The sequence below is a fragment of the Psammomys obesus genome, unplaced genomic scaffold, assembly GCF_907164565.1.
Source record: "Psammomys obesus unplaced genomic scaffold, mPsaObe1.curated_primary_1811, whole genome shotgun sequence".
Lineage (NCBI taxonomy): Eukaryota > Metazoa > Chordata > Mammalia > Rodentia > Muridae > Psammomys > Psammomys obesus.
The window spans coordinates 5,937,743-5,956,239 of NW_026596109.1; the positions used below are offsets into that span (position 1 = coordinate 5,937,743).

Below are 18,497 nucleotides of genomic sequence, written 5' to 3' on the forward strand. Positions count from 1 at the left end.
CAATTAAAAATACTGTTCTTTTAAAAAGAGCTCTAAGGTATATATGTGATTAGATGGTAACATTCTAGAAATATCCTTAAGACTCACATAATAAGCCAGGCATAGTGGTGCACATCTTTCATCCCAGCACTTGGGAGGCAGAGGCAGGTGGATCTCCATGAATTCAAGGCCAGCCTGGTCTACAGAGTGAGTTCCAGGACAGCCAGAGCTACATAGTAAGACCCTGTCTCAAAAACAAACAAAGACTTATACAATAAGTAGACAGGTAGACTACACTAAAGCAACAAAGAGATTTCAAAGTACAGTAATCAAGACAGAGTTTTATTTCTTGCTAAGAAGATAAGAGTCCTCTGAGGGCAGTAGGGCTAGTCTTTAGTCCTCAATGGTTACATTCATTTCTGAGTCCAAGGATTTGCTCCAGCTCTTACCCCATCAAGAAGAAAAGCAGTGGATGAGGCCAGAGAACTCGCAGACACCTGCTGCAAGAGCAAACTCCAGAAGAGACACACTTCACTTTTAACCAAAGCACACTGTAGAGAATTGGTGTAACATGGCCAACCAAAACCTCATCTCTGGAGAACAGATCAGTAGCAGCCAGCTACATCTGGATGCTTTCAATGATTTAGTTAGACAAATTTATAAAAAAGCATTCTGAAATACCCTCTCAGTGGTCTTACATTTGTAACCTAGAACTATACAAAATGAAGCCTCGGGGGGAGGCTGTCCTTTGTACTCTGAGAGTCACCTATGATCAGTCTCTTGTTTCATGACATAACTGGAAGATGACTGGTGGTGAGAGCTGGTGTTGTCGCAGCTGAGTCTGCCCTTTCAGGGGATTTCAGACACAAAGTTATCTCCACTGAAAATGGAAGTAGTTTTTAAAAAATCTAGCTTGTCCCCCATGTTGAACCCATGGAAGCAAGGCTGCTCTCAGCACAGAACTTAAGCAGGCACAGAGGCCTGAGACAGAGGAAGGCGTACATCTGGACCCACTCACAGGTCTTGCTCAACTGTCCTGGCTGTAGCCACTGAAGTTCGGCAAAGTTCTGCTGTTTGCACCAACCACACCAGCCCTTCTCCTTGCCAAGCCTCTTTTATCTGCTCATCTACTTCCTCAGAATGATTTTCCTATTGTTGGTTTCTTAGAAGGCTTAGGAAGGAAAAGCCTGCAGTTTGGAAAACAGCTGTGCCTGCACCAAGTCTCACCTCCTCTACTTTTTTTATGGACAAATGCTTAAGAGCACTAAGTTTTTCTCTCCCTCAAAAAAATGACATTGACTTTTACCACATGGTGGTGCTGTGAGAATGAAATACAGAATAACAGCTGCTTGCCTTAGATGAGGGCTTAATGTGCCTTCTTCATGTATGTATGTATTTCTACCCCACTACCGTCTTCATCCCTCCTAAGTTGAATACTGTCTTCTTGAGGTTGTTATTGTCTTCCCTTTTTACTACAGAAGGAAAGCTCAGAGGGCTTAAAGGAGTTGCCTAAGTCTCTACGCTAATCTTGATGCTACAATGAAATCCACATCCAACTTACTTACTGAACTACACAGTGAATAGCAGTGCAGTTACTGAAAAAAAAAAAGTCTAGTTATTTGCATGTGAGCAACAGCCATCCAAACGAGAAGAAAAATAATGTTAGATGCAGTGCTCTTAGACCAATACCTAACTGCTTTGATTTGCTTTATACATCTAAAGAACTATTCATTTTTCTGGTTATTGGGCTCGAGAGATCATGAAGAGCACTAGCTGCTTTTCCAGACAACCTTAGTTCAATTCTCAACACCCACATGGTAGCTCACAACCAACTGGTACCTCCAGTTCCAAGGGATTCAACTTCTTTGGCCTCCTCAGGCACCAAAGCACACACAGGTATGCAGACATACATGAAGACAAAACACCCGTACACATGAAATAAAATAATAATTTATTTTTTTTAAGTTTTGGCTCTCTCAAAATGTTCAACAAGCATCTTTAGAGTAATTATTCCTCTTTATGGTGCTGTAAAGAGTGAAAAGCCTGTGCAATCTTTAAAAATAGGAACCACTGCACAGAATCCAGACATCTTCAACATCAAAGCATATTCATGGAAGTCTTTAAATAAACCAGCTAACAACAAAAATAAATGCTCATGAAGTAATTTCTAAACTTTTGGAATGGTACAGGAATGGGTACAGTATGTATAGTTGTATCTGGAGTGTCCTTAGGTGACCAACCAGGTAGAAACTGTAGGTTCTAGTTGAATTTTCCCTTAACGTAGCTCCATGTACACACACAGAGATGCCCCTTGCTCCCCACACACCGCGCTCTAGTCCCGTTCTCTGCCCGAAGAACACGTGGATCGGCACACTCCTAAATTAATCTTGCAGGATGAGACAAGATGTGGGGGTCCTGTTGCAAAGCTTAACTTTAACGGAAGTTCTACATTCTTGTTCTTGTTTGGACTTACCGTGGGAAATTCTGTTTTTATGTTTCCAGTTCTTTTAGATCAGCCTGAGATATGGGGTTCAGGCCAACCAGTTAACCCAAGCATGGAGTCACCAAAGCTAGCAAGACCTTTTCCCACTGGAAGTAAGTTATGTGACTACTCATCTCACTCTCCATTTGTGTAGTAAGATCTTAGGCAACTTCTAGAAGGCCTGGGTAGATAAAATGTGAATTTATATAGAGACACCGCTATCTAACAGCCCAGGTCAGACTATCTAAGCTGGGATGAAATAACAAAAGAAACTGGCATTGTTAGCCTTGAAGCAGCCCCTCTTCCAGCATCATACATGATCCCTTGTTCATCCACCCTTCCTATAAGGCTATGTACAAATAAGAAGTTGAGCTGAAGGCACTGGACAATCACACCACATGAGTACCAAACAGGTCCGGTTGGGTCTCGGCTAGTCCCAAGTGAACAGCTGAGACTGCACAGGACTCTTATATACCATAAGGACTAACACTAAAGACAGGAATTTACACTGCAACCACAGAGCAAGCAGACCAATAAGATGCCCCTGAGTTAAATAGCATATTTTTGTGTGTATATATATACACACACACACACATATACACACTAATATACACATATATCAGTTCTGGGGGTGAAGAGGGGAGGAATGTCAGGAAGACACTCTTTCTGGGTTGGTGGGTAGTAGAGAGGACTAGTCAAGGCTGTCTAGCTTTTGGAACCACCTGGTTCATTCTGATCTCAGGATATGAAAGATGGGCCCACACTTAAAGTTCACTGCTGAAGCTAGGGAGGACTTATGACAATCATGTGAACTCTTGAATCTACCAAACACTGCAGATGAAAAAAAAAAACAACAACATACATTTAAAGAAAAAAGGAAGTTTACTTGCTGGAAGATTAACTCCTAATTTCATCTAGCAGATGAGAAATGTTATTCAGAAGGGTAGACTTTTTGGCAGGGGCCAAAATACTGTCCTTTTTTATCTTAGGATTTTATTTCTTAAGTGTCTATGATTGTAAAGGCATAGTACTGCAAAATATGTCTGGATACAATGCAGGCAACTTTGTCCAGGCTGGATTTAAAAGCCTTTCCTGGAGCCCCCTCAGGACCATTGCTGTTCCCAGGATCACACCGTGGGCAGGGGCTGTGTGTTATACCAGGATTCATGATCAGCCACAATCCCTCCAGAAAAGCTAGTGTTCACTCAGCACAGTTCCCCTGGCTTCTAGTCAAGGAATGGAACTTAACTATGGCTTGGTATTTGTTGAATGAATAAAATGTTGATATTATTGTTATCTGGCCTGTTGAAAAACTCCTGTGGGCATAAAGTGAAAGAATCTGAATCTGTCTCTTAGTGTTCTAGTCAGGGTTGTCACTGCTGTGAAGAAACATAGCAGTGAGCAAAGCTACTTGGGAGGAAAGAGTTTATTTGGCTTACTCGTCCTAAATCACAGTGCATTGATAGAAAGCCAAGACAGGAACTCAAACAGGGCAGAAACCTGGAGGCAGGAGCTGATGCAGAGGCCATGGAGGAGTGCTGCTTACAGGCTTGCTTCCCATGGCTTGCTCAGCCTGCTTCCTTATAGAACCCAGGACCACCATCTTCTAGGTGGCCCCACCCACAATAGACTGGGCCTTCTGCAGGCTTTCCTGCAACCTTATCTTCTGGTGCCATTTTTTCAGTTGAGGCTCCCTCTTCTCCAGTGACTCTAGCTTGTACCAGGTTGACATCAAACCAGCCACCACATTTGCAATTTTTTTTTTACAATTTAGACCATGGCTAGCCCACTTCCGAGACCAGATGTATGAATAAAATCCCAAATCATGCTTCTGTTAACTTTTGTTGTATGCTTCTGGAAGAATGTGATCATTCTTTCCCTTACTTCTCTCTCTGCAGCCCCTCCACCTCTGCCTCCAAAAACTGTACCAGCCACCCCGCCTCGGACAGGCTCCCCCTTAACAGTGGCGACAGGTAAACTGGGTTTTTACAGTTCTGAGATGGTGTGGCTGACAGAGCCATGGCCTTGGACTACAAGTTGCCCTTGATGCCTGTGGGAAAGCGTAGACTGTGCTGACGCCCACAGTGCTGGTGTTGAATTTCAATCCGGCTGCAACTTATTGTGCTGACTTACTGTAAGGTACACTCCAGTCCCCGCGTGTACTCACACGCTCAGTTTTTCTCATATATATTTTTTTCTCGTATATATGTTTTTATGATGAGGGCTGCACTGATTCTACAGTAGAGTGAACTAGCGGTAAGATGAAAAGTCAACTAGTTACTCATCCTCTCACTTTGTTGCCTCTCATTTGAACGACTTGAAAACAAATAATCTTGGAGTAAAAGTTTGCACCTTTCAGAGCCATTAGGCTTTTTGTTAGAACCAAGACTGGGACTGCCTAGTGTATAAGAGCATTAGTGGGTCCTAGAGCAAGAAGTATACTGTTGGAGGGATTATTTTCCCCAGTGGCCATTCAAATAGTTAATCATTTCACTGCAAAGGCTGTGGTAATCATTGTAAAATATGGTGAGGAATTGCTGTAAACTGTTTTATATATATCGTTTTTGAGGCACAGCTTCCCTTTCTATTAAAATCAATACTATGCATTCATGCAATTTATAATCTGCCAGGTCTTATTGGACAAGCAATTCAAAAGTGGCAATGGTGATTTTATTTACCTGGGCCCTAGAATGTGGCTCTTTATCACCTTTGGAATGCTGTAGCAGCTTTACAATTGGCTGTCTCTGCAGCCTGGAAAGTTTGATAGAAACAGAACCAGGATATTTATCAGAAAAACAGAAAGTTAGGCACAGTCATTTATGAAATTTATACCAACTCAAGCCCAATAGAGAGTCATCAACAGCATCATAAACAAGGTAGTTGCCAGTTCAGCTGTTTGGAGTCCCTGTGTTTCCATAAACTGTGACAGCTACAAATAAATCTACAAGCAACAAAATCACAACTTATTGCCAGCTGTGCAAAACACGACCCCATTTATCTGTGGCTGTGGAATCTTGGAAATTAACTCCTTTCCAATCAAAAACATGGAAATATCAAGCCAGTTCTTATAGCTCACAAGTCATTTACAAGTTAATAGCCTTCTAGCTATTTAGGCAGCAGTTTCTAATTTGAAAAACCTTGTTGATTTAAAAGAAAGAAAGAAAGAAAGAAAGAAAGAAGAAAGAAAGAGGACTGTTCTTCAAATTGCAATTATCAAATATTTTCTATTTCACTGAAGAAGCCAGTTTTTAATTCTTCCTCTTATTGTTGATATGTATTAAAAAGGATACACTATTGATATTTAAGCCAAATGGAATTTTCTGTATCATACATATCATATCATACGCATTGCAATCACTCCGAGTTTGTTAGCAAGCTACGCTTTGCGAGAAAACAAGTTCTAAAAATGTTTTATTTTTTTCCTCCTCTGCTAAGCAGGTGTACATAGAACAGTTCTAATCAATAGTAAATGCCTTGCTGTGGCCCCCCGTGTGTGTTTTGTATGGAGTGTGTCATGTGTGTTTGTACATATTTATGTGGGATTAATCTTCTTAAATAACCTTTTTGCGTTTCTAGCACATTTAAAGTATATCTATAGCTGAATGTGATGTCCTGTTTTTGTTGTGTTTCTTTGTTTTGTTTTCAGTTAGCAGAGATTATCGTCAGTTTCACCATTCTAGTTTAGCATTCTAACCTGGAGACACTTTGTTAAAAAGAGGAAGGCCCTTTCCAGGGCCCAAATCTTTGTGAACCCCGTTAGTTATGTGTGCTCAGCAAGCCAGGCTTTCTGAAATGCCCTCCCTTTCGGTAGCTGCACTTTCAGAGCCTGAGGGTCTCTGTGACCCTGATAGCATCTTTTCAAAACTGTCACCGCTGTTCCACTTGAGAGCAGTATTGTGCTCAGCATTTTAAATAATGGTGAAATGGCCAACCACAGTCACCATACGAAGGAGTGAACCCTAGCATAGAAGTGTGATGGTCACATCCTGAAGCGAGCACCTACACCGGCCCTTCAGTGCTTAATTCAATAAAGGTATTTTTACGTCATGAAGGACGCCCACTGAGGGGCCTTACAAGTGTAGTGCGCCTGCCTGCGAGGCTTTGCGTTCCTCCCTCCTTCTAGCCCCTATACAAATAAGAGTAAGAGTTAATAAAAATGTAAAATCAACTACTTTAACCACAGGAAATGACCAGGCAGCCACAGAGGCCAAAATTGAGAAACTACCATCCATCAGTGACCTGGACAGCATTTTTGGCCCCGTGTTGTCCCCCAAGTCTGTTGCTGTTAATACTGAGGAGACGTGGGTCCATTTCTCTGATGCATCCCCGGAACATGTTACTCCAGAGTTGACTCCAAGGGAAAAGGTGGTGACCCCACCAGCTGCATCAGACATCCCAGCTGACTCCCCAACTCCAGGCCCGCCTGGCCCCCCAGGCTCGGCAGGTCCCCCAGGGCCTCCTGGTCCTCGCAATGTACCATCTCCGCTCAATTTAGAAGAAGTCCAGAAGAAAGTCGCTGAGCAGACCTTCATTAAAGATGATTACTTAGAAACACTCTCATCTCCTAAAGAGTGTGGGTTGGGACAGAGAGCAACTCCACCTCCCCCACCACCACCCACCTACAGGACTGTGGTTTCGTCCCCCGGACCTGGCTCGGGCAGTGGTACGGGGACCGCCAGTGGTATGTCTTACTGTTGGAGTGTGCTTCCGTGTGCTGGGGAATGGCTGTGGCTGCTGCGATGTGAGAGCAATACCCTCCTCCTGCCTGGCAAATGGCTGTAGGGCTTCCGCCATTCCTCCTTGGGTCTGGTGTCCTGTGGCCCTGTGGCATGTTATAGTCTATTGAATGCTCCAGTCATAGTCCAAGTCTGTGAATGTGCCCTTGCCCTACCCTCCCAGCCCTGGGAGTGCCCTGACTTATCCCCTATAGTTAGGAGGTATGGAGGGGGTTGTTTTGGGTTTTTTGTTTTTGTTTTGTTTTGTTGATGGTAGTGGTGGCGGTGGTTTTCTTTTATATGTAAAGGAAGCTATGATGCCATTGTTTAGAATTCCAGAAAGTTCTGGAAAGATGGATGTCACAGCGGTCATATTACAGGTTTAATGTCTTCCTCCCTCTCCGTCCCAACCTCCCCCCTCCCCCGTGTTCTTTTTTCTTTTGGTGAGATGCCTCACAAGGGCTCTACAGTTTATAACTCAGAGTGTGGGGGAGGATCATGAGGTTTAACAAGGAGATTCTTGAGAACAGCTGTTGGATGAGTTATCATGCTTCCCCTTGCACCTGAGCCACCTGACCAGTCTTGGTCTCAGACATCAGTTTTGACATTCATCAGGCCATCTCCGGGTTCAGTGATAGGCAGTGGGACTCAGGATGCAAACTCTCAAGTTGAATTTCTTTTCCTTTCTTTTCTTCATTTTTATTTGAAGCTGTATTTTGTGTTCTCTAATTATATATATATATATATATATATATATATATATATATATATATATTTAAAAACAGTTAGGAACGCATGCTATGCACACCGAGGAAATACCAAGGATTTTTTTCGATACCATTTATTCCACTGCTCAGTCAGCTGGTGAGAGCCTCAGTTTCCCTTTCCCCTGCAGGAAGGTTCAGTCTCAGCATGTTCCAGGAGGTCCTGAGTGCCACTTTGATATTTGCCTGGAAAGAGGCCACCAAGTGTGAGGGGCTTAGATGTAGAAAGACATAGAGGGGAATGGCTTTTGCTTCTCTCCTAATCCCACCACTGCTGCCTCTTTCCATAGAATGTCTTCCAGGCCTTGCTCTGTGCCTTGTAATGTGAAAGATTCTGTGGGCACCAGAGTGGGCTGGATTAACTGTGAACTCAGCCCAGCACCCCCAGCAAAAGAAAACAATCAACATTTCAGTTTGGGGAGCAGAGCAGTAAACAGAACCAGCCAGCATCTTTGCCATAAGAACCTTGAGAGCTTTTCTTTTCCAGTAGTAACAACTACAGTCCCCAGCCCTAAATACGTTACTTCAACCTCACACAACCACCTGTCTTCAGTACTAAAATGCCCCGCTTTGACATAGGCAAAAACTGTTTACAGGGCTAGCTGTATCAGAGTCTGGATTTAGATGCTTGGGTTGTCTAAATCCAGCCCTGAGCTGTGCTCCTAACCACTGTGTTCCCCGGGGACTTCCAAGAAGTTTGGTCATGAGACAGGCTGAACGCATACACTACTGATGCCCACCTGCACCTCACAGGGCTGTGAGCTCTCTAGAATGTTCTCCAAAGGCTCTTTTCTCTCATTCATTGCTTCTCCCTCTCGTCATGGAAGGCTAGAGCAGACAGACCATCCATGCAGAGGTTTGCTTGCAAGGTCTTGTCTCAGATACAAAGCTATGTGCTTACCTGTAAAGAGGGTAAACAACCTCCTGAACAGAAACCCTGAAGAAGGTAGCTGTCAGTTTTTAAAAGGGCTGTAATTCCATCATTTCCTGAGTTGCTCTTATTCCTGGGCTTAGGGGTCTTAGGGTTATGAAAGGCTATTTCCAGAAATAATCACCAACAGCCAATGGTGGGCCATCATGCACTCCTCAAAGCAAACACCTACGGTCAGGGGAATTGGCTCTTCACCTGTGTCCTCCCTTGCCTATCACTTGGCATATTTAAGTTAATTGGCTACTGACCTGCTTTCTATTCTGGAACCTTTGAGAATCTGGTCACTATCTCAGTGTTTAGCTTCCATTCCCTTATTTTAACTTATTTTTAAAATGTTACCAGTAGAGACTATTAATTCTTACTAATTGAGCTAGAGAATGCTACATTGTATTAAGGGGTTAGACTTATAAGTGGAAAACTGAACTTAACTAGTGAAACCCGTGAATATATAAGATTTTATACCTTTATCTCCTTAATTAAGTCCCGGTTGATTTGTGACTTCATCTTGTATTGACGGAAAATAGACAAACTGCTCCAAAATGAAAATGTAGACTCTCAACAGTAGGACATTTGAATTCTGTTCCTCATGACACTTAGCCTGGTATGACTAGCTTTTCCTTAGACATCTCAAAATGTGATTAGACACACCCAGTATACATCCCATACAGGTACCTGTTGCTAACCTGGGTAGACTCCAGCCACAACATGGCTCAGAAGAGTTACCTGCTGCTGACACCGCTGGCACCTAATAATTTGCTCCAATGTCTTCAGCTGCTTTCAAGCACAAAGTTCCTAAGCCTCAGGTAGAGCAGGACTTCACTGCAGTGCAGACACTTATTCTTGGCCACTATGTGGAGTGTGTGCTAGGGTCCAGAAGAAACATTCTGTGCTCACCTGCTGCAAGTGTGGAAGCAAGGGGAAGAGAAGAGTTAGGTTCAGAGTCACATGTTCCAGCTCAGGAAAGTAACACACTGCTAAATAGACACACACACACACACACACACACACACACACACACACACACACACCCTGGGGTTTTCTCTTAGTTAGGGTCATTGTTGCTGTAATGTAACACCATGACTAAAAGCAGCTTGATGAGGAAAGGGTTTATTTAGTTTACATGTCCTATGGGGAGCCAACACAGGAGCTCAAACAGGGCAAGAATCTGGACACAGGAGCTGATGCAGAGGTCATGGTGGGGGTGGGGGGTGCTGCTGCTTACTGGCTTGCACCCCATGGCCTGCTCAGCCTGCTTTCTTCAGAACCCAGGACCACCTGCCCAGGGATGGCTCCACCCACAGTGGAGTAGGCCCTCCCCATCAGTCACCAATTAAGAAAATGCTCTATAGGCCCGCCCACAGCCTTGTCTTAAGGAGGCATTTTCTCAGTTGAGGTGCCCTCTTCTCAGATGATGGTACCTTGTACCAAGTTGACATAAAACTAGCCAGAAAAGGTTGAGTTGACCAAACTAATTGCAGATCCTTAGGGAAAGGGTGATGAGCGTCATCTAGCAGACCAAAAACCAAAGCTCAAAGAAGGAACACAGCCCTGATCACAAACCTTATGAGTAGCAGAGCCTGGATCTGCTGGATGCCATGACCTCCGACTCTACCACTGAGCAGTTCCACTGAGCTACCTACACTGCTCCCAACCCCATCGATAAGCAGACACATAGGAAGAGACATAACGCATACAAAACTGACGAAACTGCAGATCGGGAGCAGCAAGGAGCATGTCAAGGCTGTCAGCGCCTGTTTGTCTTAAGCAATGGATTGCCCAGTGTATTTCCCATCATCCTTCTTGAGAGTAAACGCTACTTGAGGGTAAAAATAAAAGGATTATTGAAAATCATAGACGATAGAAATATCCAAATGTTATCCTGCACTCTAACTCCTGAAACCAGTGAGCAATGTCCCAAAAACATAGGGAACACTGCTTCAGTTGTTAGACACTCAGGCAGGCCCTGCACGCCCCTGCATCATCTTGTGGTTCCGCCCAGCAGGGGTTAATCAATCTGTCCTTTAGCTTCTGTACATCCCTGTACCGTCCGCCTGTGTATCTGTCAACCCTATTACTTCAATAAGAATAGTGTGACTTAAGTAAGCAGTCTATTAAAAAAAAGGAAAATAATCAACTTTTCAACTAATAAGAGTTTTCTTTTCCTTTTAGCTCTATCTGCATCAAAAGACTGTCCTTAGCGTCCTCTTCAGTATCAATTGCCTTGTGTTACGTAGCATCTAAGAGTAAAGCAAACTCAGAAACGCTTTCAGTTTGGGTTGTTATAAGCACCTTGGAAGGTAGAACATTTCTAACTTTTTCAGACATAAAAGGAGTCTCAGAGAGGTGAAGATCCCACTTGCAGCTGAGAAAAAGCCATCTGGGTCAGTCCTCAGCCTTTTCACCCAGTCATATTGCCCTGGTGACAGTCCTCAGACCAAGCATTACTAAAGGGGGTCTTGAATTTTTCTCCTGAAACTGGAGTTTGCCTCAGCTCAGTACAGACTATAGACCCATGAACAAACATTTTGGATCACTCCTATAGCAAAAGAAAGTCCTAACACTGAATGGAGCACCCTATCCCCAACCCCCCCCAAAAAATCTTCGTGAAATCTCCCTACAAAAGCTCTGCCATTTAAAAATTTGTTTCCTATTTCTACACTGTCACATCTGTCTCCTAAAAATACATTGTATAGAACATGTACTAAATTAGTACTCAAAAGAAACTTGGTAGTGGGCCTGTCAAACATACTTCGTTTTTAAAGAGAATATTAGCCAGATGCTAAGGATGTTGAGACTCAGAAACATGCACGCAAGCCTGTCAAGGTGGGAACAACAACAAACAAACAAACAAACAAACAAAAATACCAGACTGTATGCAAGTTGTGGCCCCCAGTCTACCCAGTCTATCTGAAGCCTTGGGGGACGAATGTGCTTTGGAGTTAAACACACCATTTGTGCTTGATGATCATGGACATGCCCCTAAGAGAACTTCAGTCTTCTCTGAGATGCTGACAGTATCTATTCTCAAAGCTAAGCGAGAGGATAACGCCACGTGTGTGAATTAGTAGCATAGATCCTGGACCACTGAAACAAAGAGTAAGAGTAGAATAAAAGACAGGCAGTGAGGGTATCAGGAGGGGCCGGTGACCGTGGCTCCGCACTGAGGAGGGATGAGCAGTGCAGAGACACTCCCAAGATTTCTCTCTTTAAACAAGAGAAGCAAGGCTTGCCCCCAGAGACTCTCTTAGGATAAGAAATGACTCTGAGGTGGATTTTGTTCCTCAGGGTCAAAGTTCTTTGAGGATCTCAAAATCTGGATTGATGTGCTGGTCTTGGTTTGGGCTTTTGGAAGTAGCAGGAGGGTGTGGGGGATGTGAGGGGGAGGGGTGGTTAGTGTGAGTAAGATATGGAGGTAGCAGGGTGTGGAGACAGGGGAGATGTAGAGATGGCTGGTGGGGGCGGGCATGTTGATAAGGGAATGTGGAAGCAGGGGAGTATTTTCCAGAAGCAAGATTTCCTGGAATTTCCTTGGCCTGATTTCACACCCCTGCTGTCTCTAACCAAGTGACAAGGTTTCTGAACAAGGGCGGTCTGAACGTGGATTTCACCTCCTAAGGTTTGGGGCCAGGTAGTTCTCCATGCATCTGGACTTATGACTGAAGACAGACAGGTCCCTGAGCTCCGAGCTCGGTGTGCATGCCAGCCTCTGTGTGTCACCTGTGTTTCATATGCTTGTCATGGACAGCCAGAAAAGTAAATCCAAGAGGCTTTTCAAAAACCACCGTAGAGACCATCAGTAGCAAAGCCTGCTCTAACAGGCTCCCAGGGACACTCCTTTTGAAGCCCTTGCTTGATTTCTGTGATAAAGATTCCACACACAAAGGACTCGCGACCTGTCGTGGGTCCTTAACTCACACCACTTATTCGGGATAGTGAAGTTAGCACTTGTGGGCTGACTGACATACAGTCACCAATAAATCTCTTACCTGAGTTTGCAAAAGAAAACTCTAATGTGGAAAAAAAAAAAAAAAGTACTCACCTTCTTTTAAAGTTTAAACTTCCGTTTTCACCTTGGATATAAATTCTGAACGTAGATCAAAAAGCAAGAGAATGTGTCGTGTGTACACGTCCCGCGTGTACACGAGCAGAACGAACCACCCCTACTGCCCCAGCCAAGAGTCATCCGAATTCACCTCCCATCAAGGATTTACCTTTCATTGGATGTCTCATGACAACAAGGTAATGAGCTTCAGCTTCTGCCATCAACCATAGTTCAACCGAGTAACTTTTTCTTTATTGAAAAAGAAAAGAAAAAGAAGCGTGTTGTGCGGAAGGTCTAGTATAGTACCTGCGGAGGAAAAGGAAACCCCGCCTCTGCGCCAGGCACTGCTCTGCGCTGACGCCTTCTGGCCGCCTGTGTTTGCTGCCGTTTCTAACACCAGCCTGTTTTCCAGGTGCATCGTCCCCTGCTCGGCCAGCCACCCCCTTAGTTCCTTGCAGCTGCTCCACTCCGCCTCCACCTCCTCCCCGGCCTCCATCCCGGCCAAAGCTACCTCCAGGAAAGCCTGGAGTTGGAGACGTGGTAGGTTCCTTCCTGCTCTAGCTTGCTCAGAATGACATCCCCGAGTCCTCTAACACGGGACATCTCAACCTCAGGTCTAAGCACTACAGTACTTGTACAAGTGACCATCATGGGCTAGCTGAAAAGAAGTCACAGCCTCCTCAGCTTGCTCCCAGCTTTCAAGCCAAGCCCTGAGACGGTAGGATCGGGTCTTGGGCTGTCGGTTCTGCCACAGCAGCTGGAGGCAAATGCTGATAGTGACAGTCAGTTGTGTGAATCTTCAGAGAGGCGGGGTATTCTTTCACAATATTTGTCTTAATAACTGCAAAACTCTAGCGAAAAGAAAAAAAAAAAATCTGGCTTCTAAGCCTAGAAGCTGGATAAATGAACAGCAGAAATTCGTTGATCTAGAGGATCTGCCTGTAAGTGTGCTATTAACAATTCTTTGAATTTTATTCTAAGATTGAGGTGTGAGAATAACCTTCTCAATGGCCCAGTGAAGAAGCTTGTGGCAGAAGTAAATGCCATTTACCTCTGTACAACAGTCACAGATTGAATGGCATCATAATCCCCAGATTCTGTCTTGAAGCCTCTTTATGTAAGAGCGCACCAATTTAGGTCCTGGGGTACCTGTGGACACACGGGAACTCAAAATGAATGAAATACAATAAAAGTTTTAAAATACTGAACCAAAGTATTATGTCCGTGTCTAACTTTCATCTCTTTTCTTCTCCCTGCAGTCCAGACCTTTTAGCCCACCCATACACTCCTCCAGCCCTCCTCCGATAGCACCCTTAGCCCGGGCTGAAAGCACTTCTTCAATATCATCAACCAATTCCCTGAGCGCAGCCACCACTCCCACAGTTGGTAAAATGATCTCTCTCTCTCTCTCTCTCTCTCTCTCTCTCTCTCTCTCTCTATTTCTCTCTCTCTCTTTCGTGTGTTTGCGGTTGTTGACCTGCTACCCTTTACGGTCTGAGCTCCCCAAGGCCCTGTCTCTAACTGTAACTGTTCTGCTGTGTGTTTGCTGCTATCACCTGGTTCTTCTCTCGAAAGCACTTTCTCAGCTAAGGAAGCCAGCGCTTTTAGCCATCCAAGTTAACAAGTCTAGAGAGCGAGAATTCATGTGTTTGGTAGGAGTTCTTTTAAGTTGTCCCGTGCAGACTGACTCACAAAAGAAGTCACCAAGGGAGCTGCTCATACTTGGATATTTCTTGTAACCAGAAGTATTCTCTCCTTTGAGGGAAAATGTTTAGATCAGAAGTAATTTAAAAAGAAAAAAAAAAACTTGGAAAGTTCACTTTCTTGAAACTTTTCAATTCTTCATCACTTTTTGGTTTTCTTGGGTTGATAAATATAGGCATAGGCATTGGCATTGGGATACTTAAGAAAAAAATTTTTAAACATTGCTCTGCAGTGATACGTGGTCAGTTTTTCCCTGGGTGGGGGCGGGGAGGGGAAGGAAATTACCATTTTCAACAAATGCTCCAATACCTGTGTACACTGTGAAGAAAGTGAAGGGTTGAGAATGGCCGCTCTGAGGGTGGCTCCCCGGCATCACCACCTCCCATCTTCTCCCGTGCCTCTCTCCTTTACTGCATGCTCTCTGACCTGGGGCTCCCCCACCCCACTTTCCCTAGGGGTGTGAACCTACTCCCATGTTCTCTGAGTTGCTCTCCAGTTCTTGGTGGCTGTAAACCACCTCACTCCATCCTGCACTGCTTGGGAGAATCATTCCCTCCGCTCAGGAAATTCCTGACGCTGCTTGCGGAAAAGCACATCATGGAATCATCCATTTGAGAAGTAGCTAGATAAAGCCAGAAGCTCTTCTAGGGAACAACTGCCCATTTATTCCCCCAAAACAAGTGAAGGTGTGCCTCTGAGCACCACAAAGGGAATTTCAGCTCTATCATATATTCTATACTTGAGCCAGACCATCGTCACCCATCACACCACCACCACCACCACACACACACACACACACACACACACACACACACACACACACACATAAACCTTCAAGTTTAGGTTAAATTAATAAATTGAAATATAGCCACTTTCCCAATTTCATGTGATTTTCTTTCTTTCTTTTTTTTTTTTTAACACAGCCATATGTATCCCAGCTCATGTAATTACTTAACAGATCAATTTTTAAGATTATTTACATAGCTGTGTCTCTTTTCTGTGTCAATTGGGACAATTTGGGACTTCCTGATTTTCAGTGTATTAGTCATATTAGCTCATTTCTCTCTGATTCTTTGTTCTTGTTAGTAAAAACGAACCCTCCCCCATTTCTTTGATCTCCTTGATTTCAGCAGATACTTCTCCAAATCATATCCTAATGTTAGGTTTTTTTTCCAAGTTCGTTCATCCCATCCACTCCATTTGATTTGCTTTGTTGGGCAAAGAAGAAATTAAGACGAGCTGTGACTCGGATGGGCCAGCCAGCATGTGCTTTCGGCTCACAGTAAACCATAGAGAGAACTGAACACTTGGGGGAGCTGAACTGTGTCCACGCTTTTGGACAATGTTTTTCTATACTCCTGCTGCAGAAATCCCCAGTTACAGCCAACAACATTGGTCCTCATCAAACCTAGTGTGTATCCTTTCAAGATGAATCACAAAGGGCTTGAAAAATGGAGACAAGTAGAACGCTGGTCACAACACCCTCATCTGCTCCTTAGGTTCTGTTGTTTTGCTTTGGTTTCATCTGCCCACTGAAGTCCTCACCCACCTGGTCTTTATCCCTTTCTGCTTTGGGTCACATGACAGCCATTTCTCTCTGAAGGAACTCTGCTGCTGAATGACAGCTCACTGTAAACAGCAGATTGGGGGAGGCTGAAAATTCACAGCAAGTTCCCTAAACAGGTGGATGGATGGGCAGCCCCCTCCCACCTCCACAACCCTTTCCTGCAATTTCCTGTGCCCTTTGTGTTGTTCTTGGAGCAATTACATGGGCACTGATGAGCCGATCTCAAAGTCATACATGAACTAAAATTTTTGGAGCAAGTCTGTGCCACATTTGGTAGTGCACCTCATGAGGCTGAGGCAGGCCGAATCATAAACTCTGGGCTACAGAGTAAGACCCTGTCTCCAGAAATAAAATGTCAGCAAATCTGAACCCTTCACACAATAATTCATAAAAGAAAATGTCCATAAAGAACTTTAAGTGTGACAGTTTTTGCAAGAGTTATGATTACAGAGTACTGAACCCAATACAGCATGAGAAGGTAGACATTTACCCTAAAATAATGAAGAGTTTCTACATAACTGCATAATTTTTCATTTAAGAACGCCTCAATTTTTAAAATACCATTATTGTTTTGTATGACAGAAAAAAATTCAGATAGCAAATATATCAGGGTAGAACTTTTCATACCATACTGACTGTGTGATGCACCCCAGTTCTAGACAGCTGAGTGTGTGAAAAGGTGACATCCTATGTGCTAGGAAATGCCCATAGGACCCGCACTATGTGGTCTAGGGGAGTGATACATTCTATTGATGTTACCGGAATAGGGAAAGTGTCTTAAGTTATAAGAATCAGATGAGAGCTAGCAGAAGAGATAAGGCAGCCTTATCTCTCCTTGCAAATACCCACTTTATGGCATGCTTCTTATTTCAGTGAGACGTTTCATGCTTCTTTGTCTGTCTGTTTAGATGTCTGTAAACTGTTTCTTAGGATGCCACTGTAAAATGGTGACGAGACAGGCAATTTTGCTGCCCTGATACTTAGAATCTTTTCCTGGCAATGACGCATTTTGATTTGCATCTTTAATGTGGCAGGAATCCATAACAAATGAAAAGTAACCCTCTATGGATAACAAAATAAGTGTCAGATGGACTTTAATGTTTCCTTTGGTCCATAACTTGAGTAAAAGTGGCTTATTCTAAGTAATGCAACATAAAATATGTCCTCCAGTGGGGTAGCAATTCTAAATTTTATAAACTTCCTGGGGGGGGGGGGGAATAATATTCATGCCAAGTTAGTCATCATAGAAACAGAAGATGCTTTATCTTATGAAGCATCCATGTCTATATGCCCATTTGATGGAACAGGAATTTTCCTGAATCATTCTACCACCAAGCAAGCTGTGAGTACAGTTAAAGAGTTACAGTTAACATCCTGGAACCTTACCATGGAGAAATGGCTCAGTGGTTAAAACTCTAGGTCCGAAGAATCCAATGCCCTCTTCTGGCCTCTGAGGGCACACACAGACATTCATGCAAACAAAACACCCATTCATATAAAATATCTTAATTTTAACTAGTTAATTTATTTAAAAAGTGCTTTCTGTTCTTCAAGAACAGAAGAGACCAAGATTAGCTCTGAACTAACTTAGTTCATCAGATGATACACAACTCCAGTATCAGCTCCAGAGAATCCAGTGCACACGCTGGGTTTCTCCATTGCTAGTTTTATGTGATTATCTATTAAGGTTGTAATAACACCTTTAAAACCTGTGGCATTGTTTTTAATATCATAAAGTAAAAATATATACACATTCCCTGTGTTTGTAGTTTGGTGAGTAGAAAGAGTAGGTAAAGAGCCAAAACAACTGAGATTCAGTGTCTCAGCTCATAAAGGCATGACCAGTTTCCAAAGATGTTTAGCCACAGTTGGAACCATGTTCAAAGTATCAGTATAATGCCACTGTTAAAAATAAATGATCTTTAACTATCAAAGGCAGGTACAAGCAAATTAAAATGACCCAGCTCATAAAGGGGACCCCTGGATTTGTAGCGCTGCTTTGTAGTGGTCAGGTTAGAAGCTAACGCCTTTCTTCCTGGAGAAATGAATGTGCCAGGTGATCTGGTTGCATTGTCAGGGCTATGAGGGATGGGCTGGGGAGGAGGTCGTGTTGATGGACATATGGCTAGCCCCTTTCGAACCGCATTGAAGGAAAGCATTTTTTTTTTTTCAGAAATCAATTATTAGTAATAGTCCCCGAGAAGGTGGGGAATAACTCCTTCCATGAAACTGATTTCCACCACATTGGCAGATGCTAAACCCTGACTATTCTTTTTTTTAATTCAGTTTCTCCTTGTAGAGTCATCTCAAATA

At 43.5% G+C, this 18,497-nt stretch overlaps 1 protein-coding gene and 1 long non-coding RNA gene across 23 annotated transcripts in view; one reads left to right on the forward strand and one right to left on the reverse strand.

Moving 5' to 3' along the window:
- The window catches only part of Sgip1 (SH3GL interacting endocytic adaptor 1), a 184,983-nt gene that overhangs the window by 131,460 nt on the left and 35,026 nt on the right, over positions 1 to 18,497 (forward strand). For 11 of the 22 annotated variants that reach the window (XM_055628846.1, XM_055628845.1, XM_055628849.1 and 8 more), the window contains 5 exons: positions 2,482 to 2,574; positions 4,360 to 4,434; positions 6,645 to 7,142; positions 13,326 to 13,453; positions 14,173 to 14,299. In XM_055628846.1, coding sequence (XP_055484821.1) covers positions 2,482 to 2,574; positions 4,360 to 4,434; positions 6,645 to 7,142; positions 13,326 to 13,453; positions 14,173 to 14,299 — 921 coding nt within the window. The remainder of the gene's footprint in view (positions 1 to 2,481; positions 2,575 to 4,359; positions 4,435 to 6,644; positions 7,143 to 13,325; positions 13,454 to 14,172; positions 14,300 to 18,497) is intronic. The other 11 variants (XM_055628853.1, XM_055628855.1, XM_055628858.1 and 8 more) reach the window with 1 other exon arrangement.
- LOC129692459 (uncharacterized) lies at positions 8,805 to 13,309 on the reverse strand. Its single transcript, XR_008722706.1, has 3 exons — positions 13,083 to 13,309; positions 9,595 to 9,768; positions 8,805 to 8,841 (listed from the first exon to the last, which is right to left on the reverse strand). It is a non-coding gene; the product is annotated as an uncharacterized LOC129692459 (long non-coding RNA).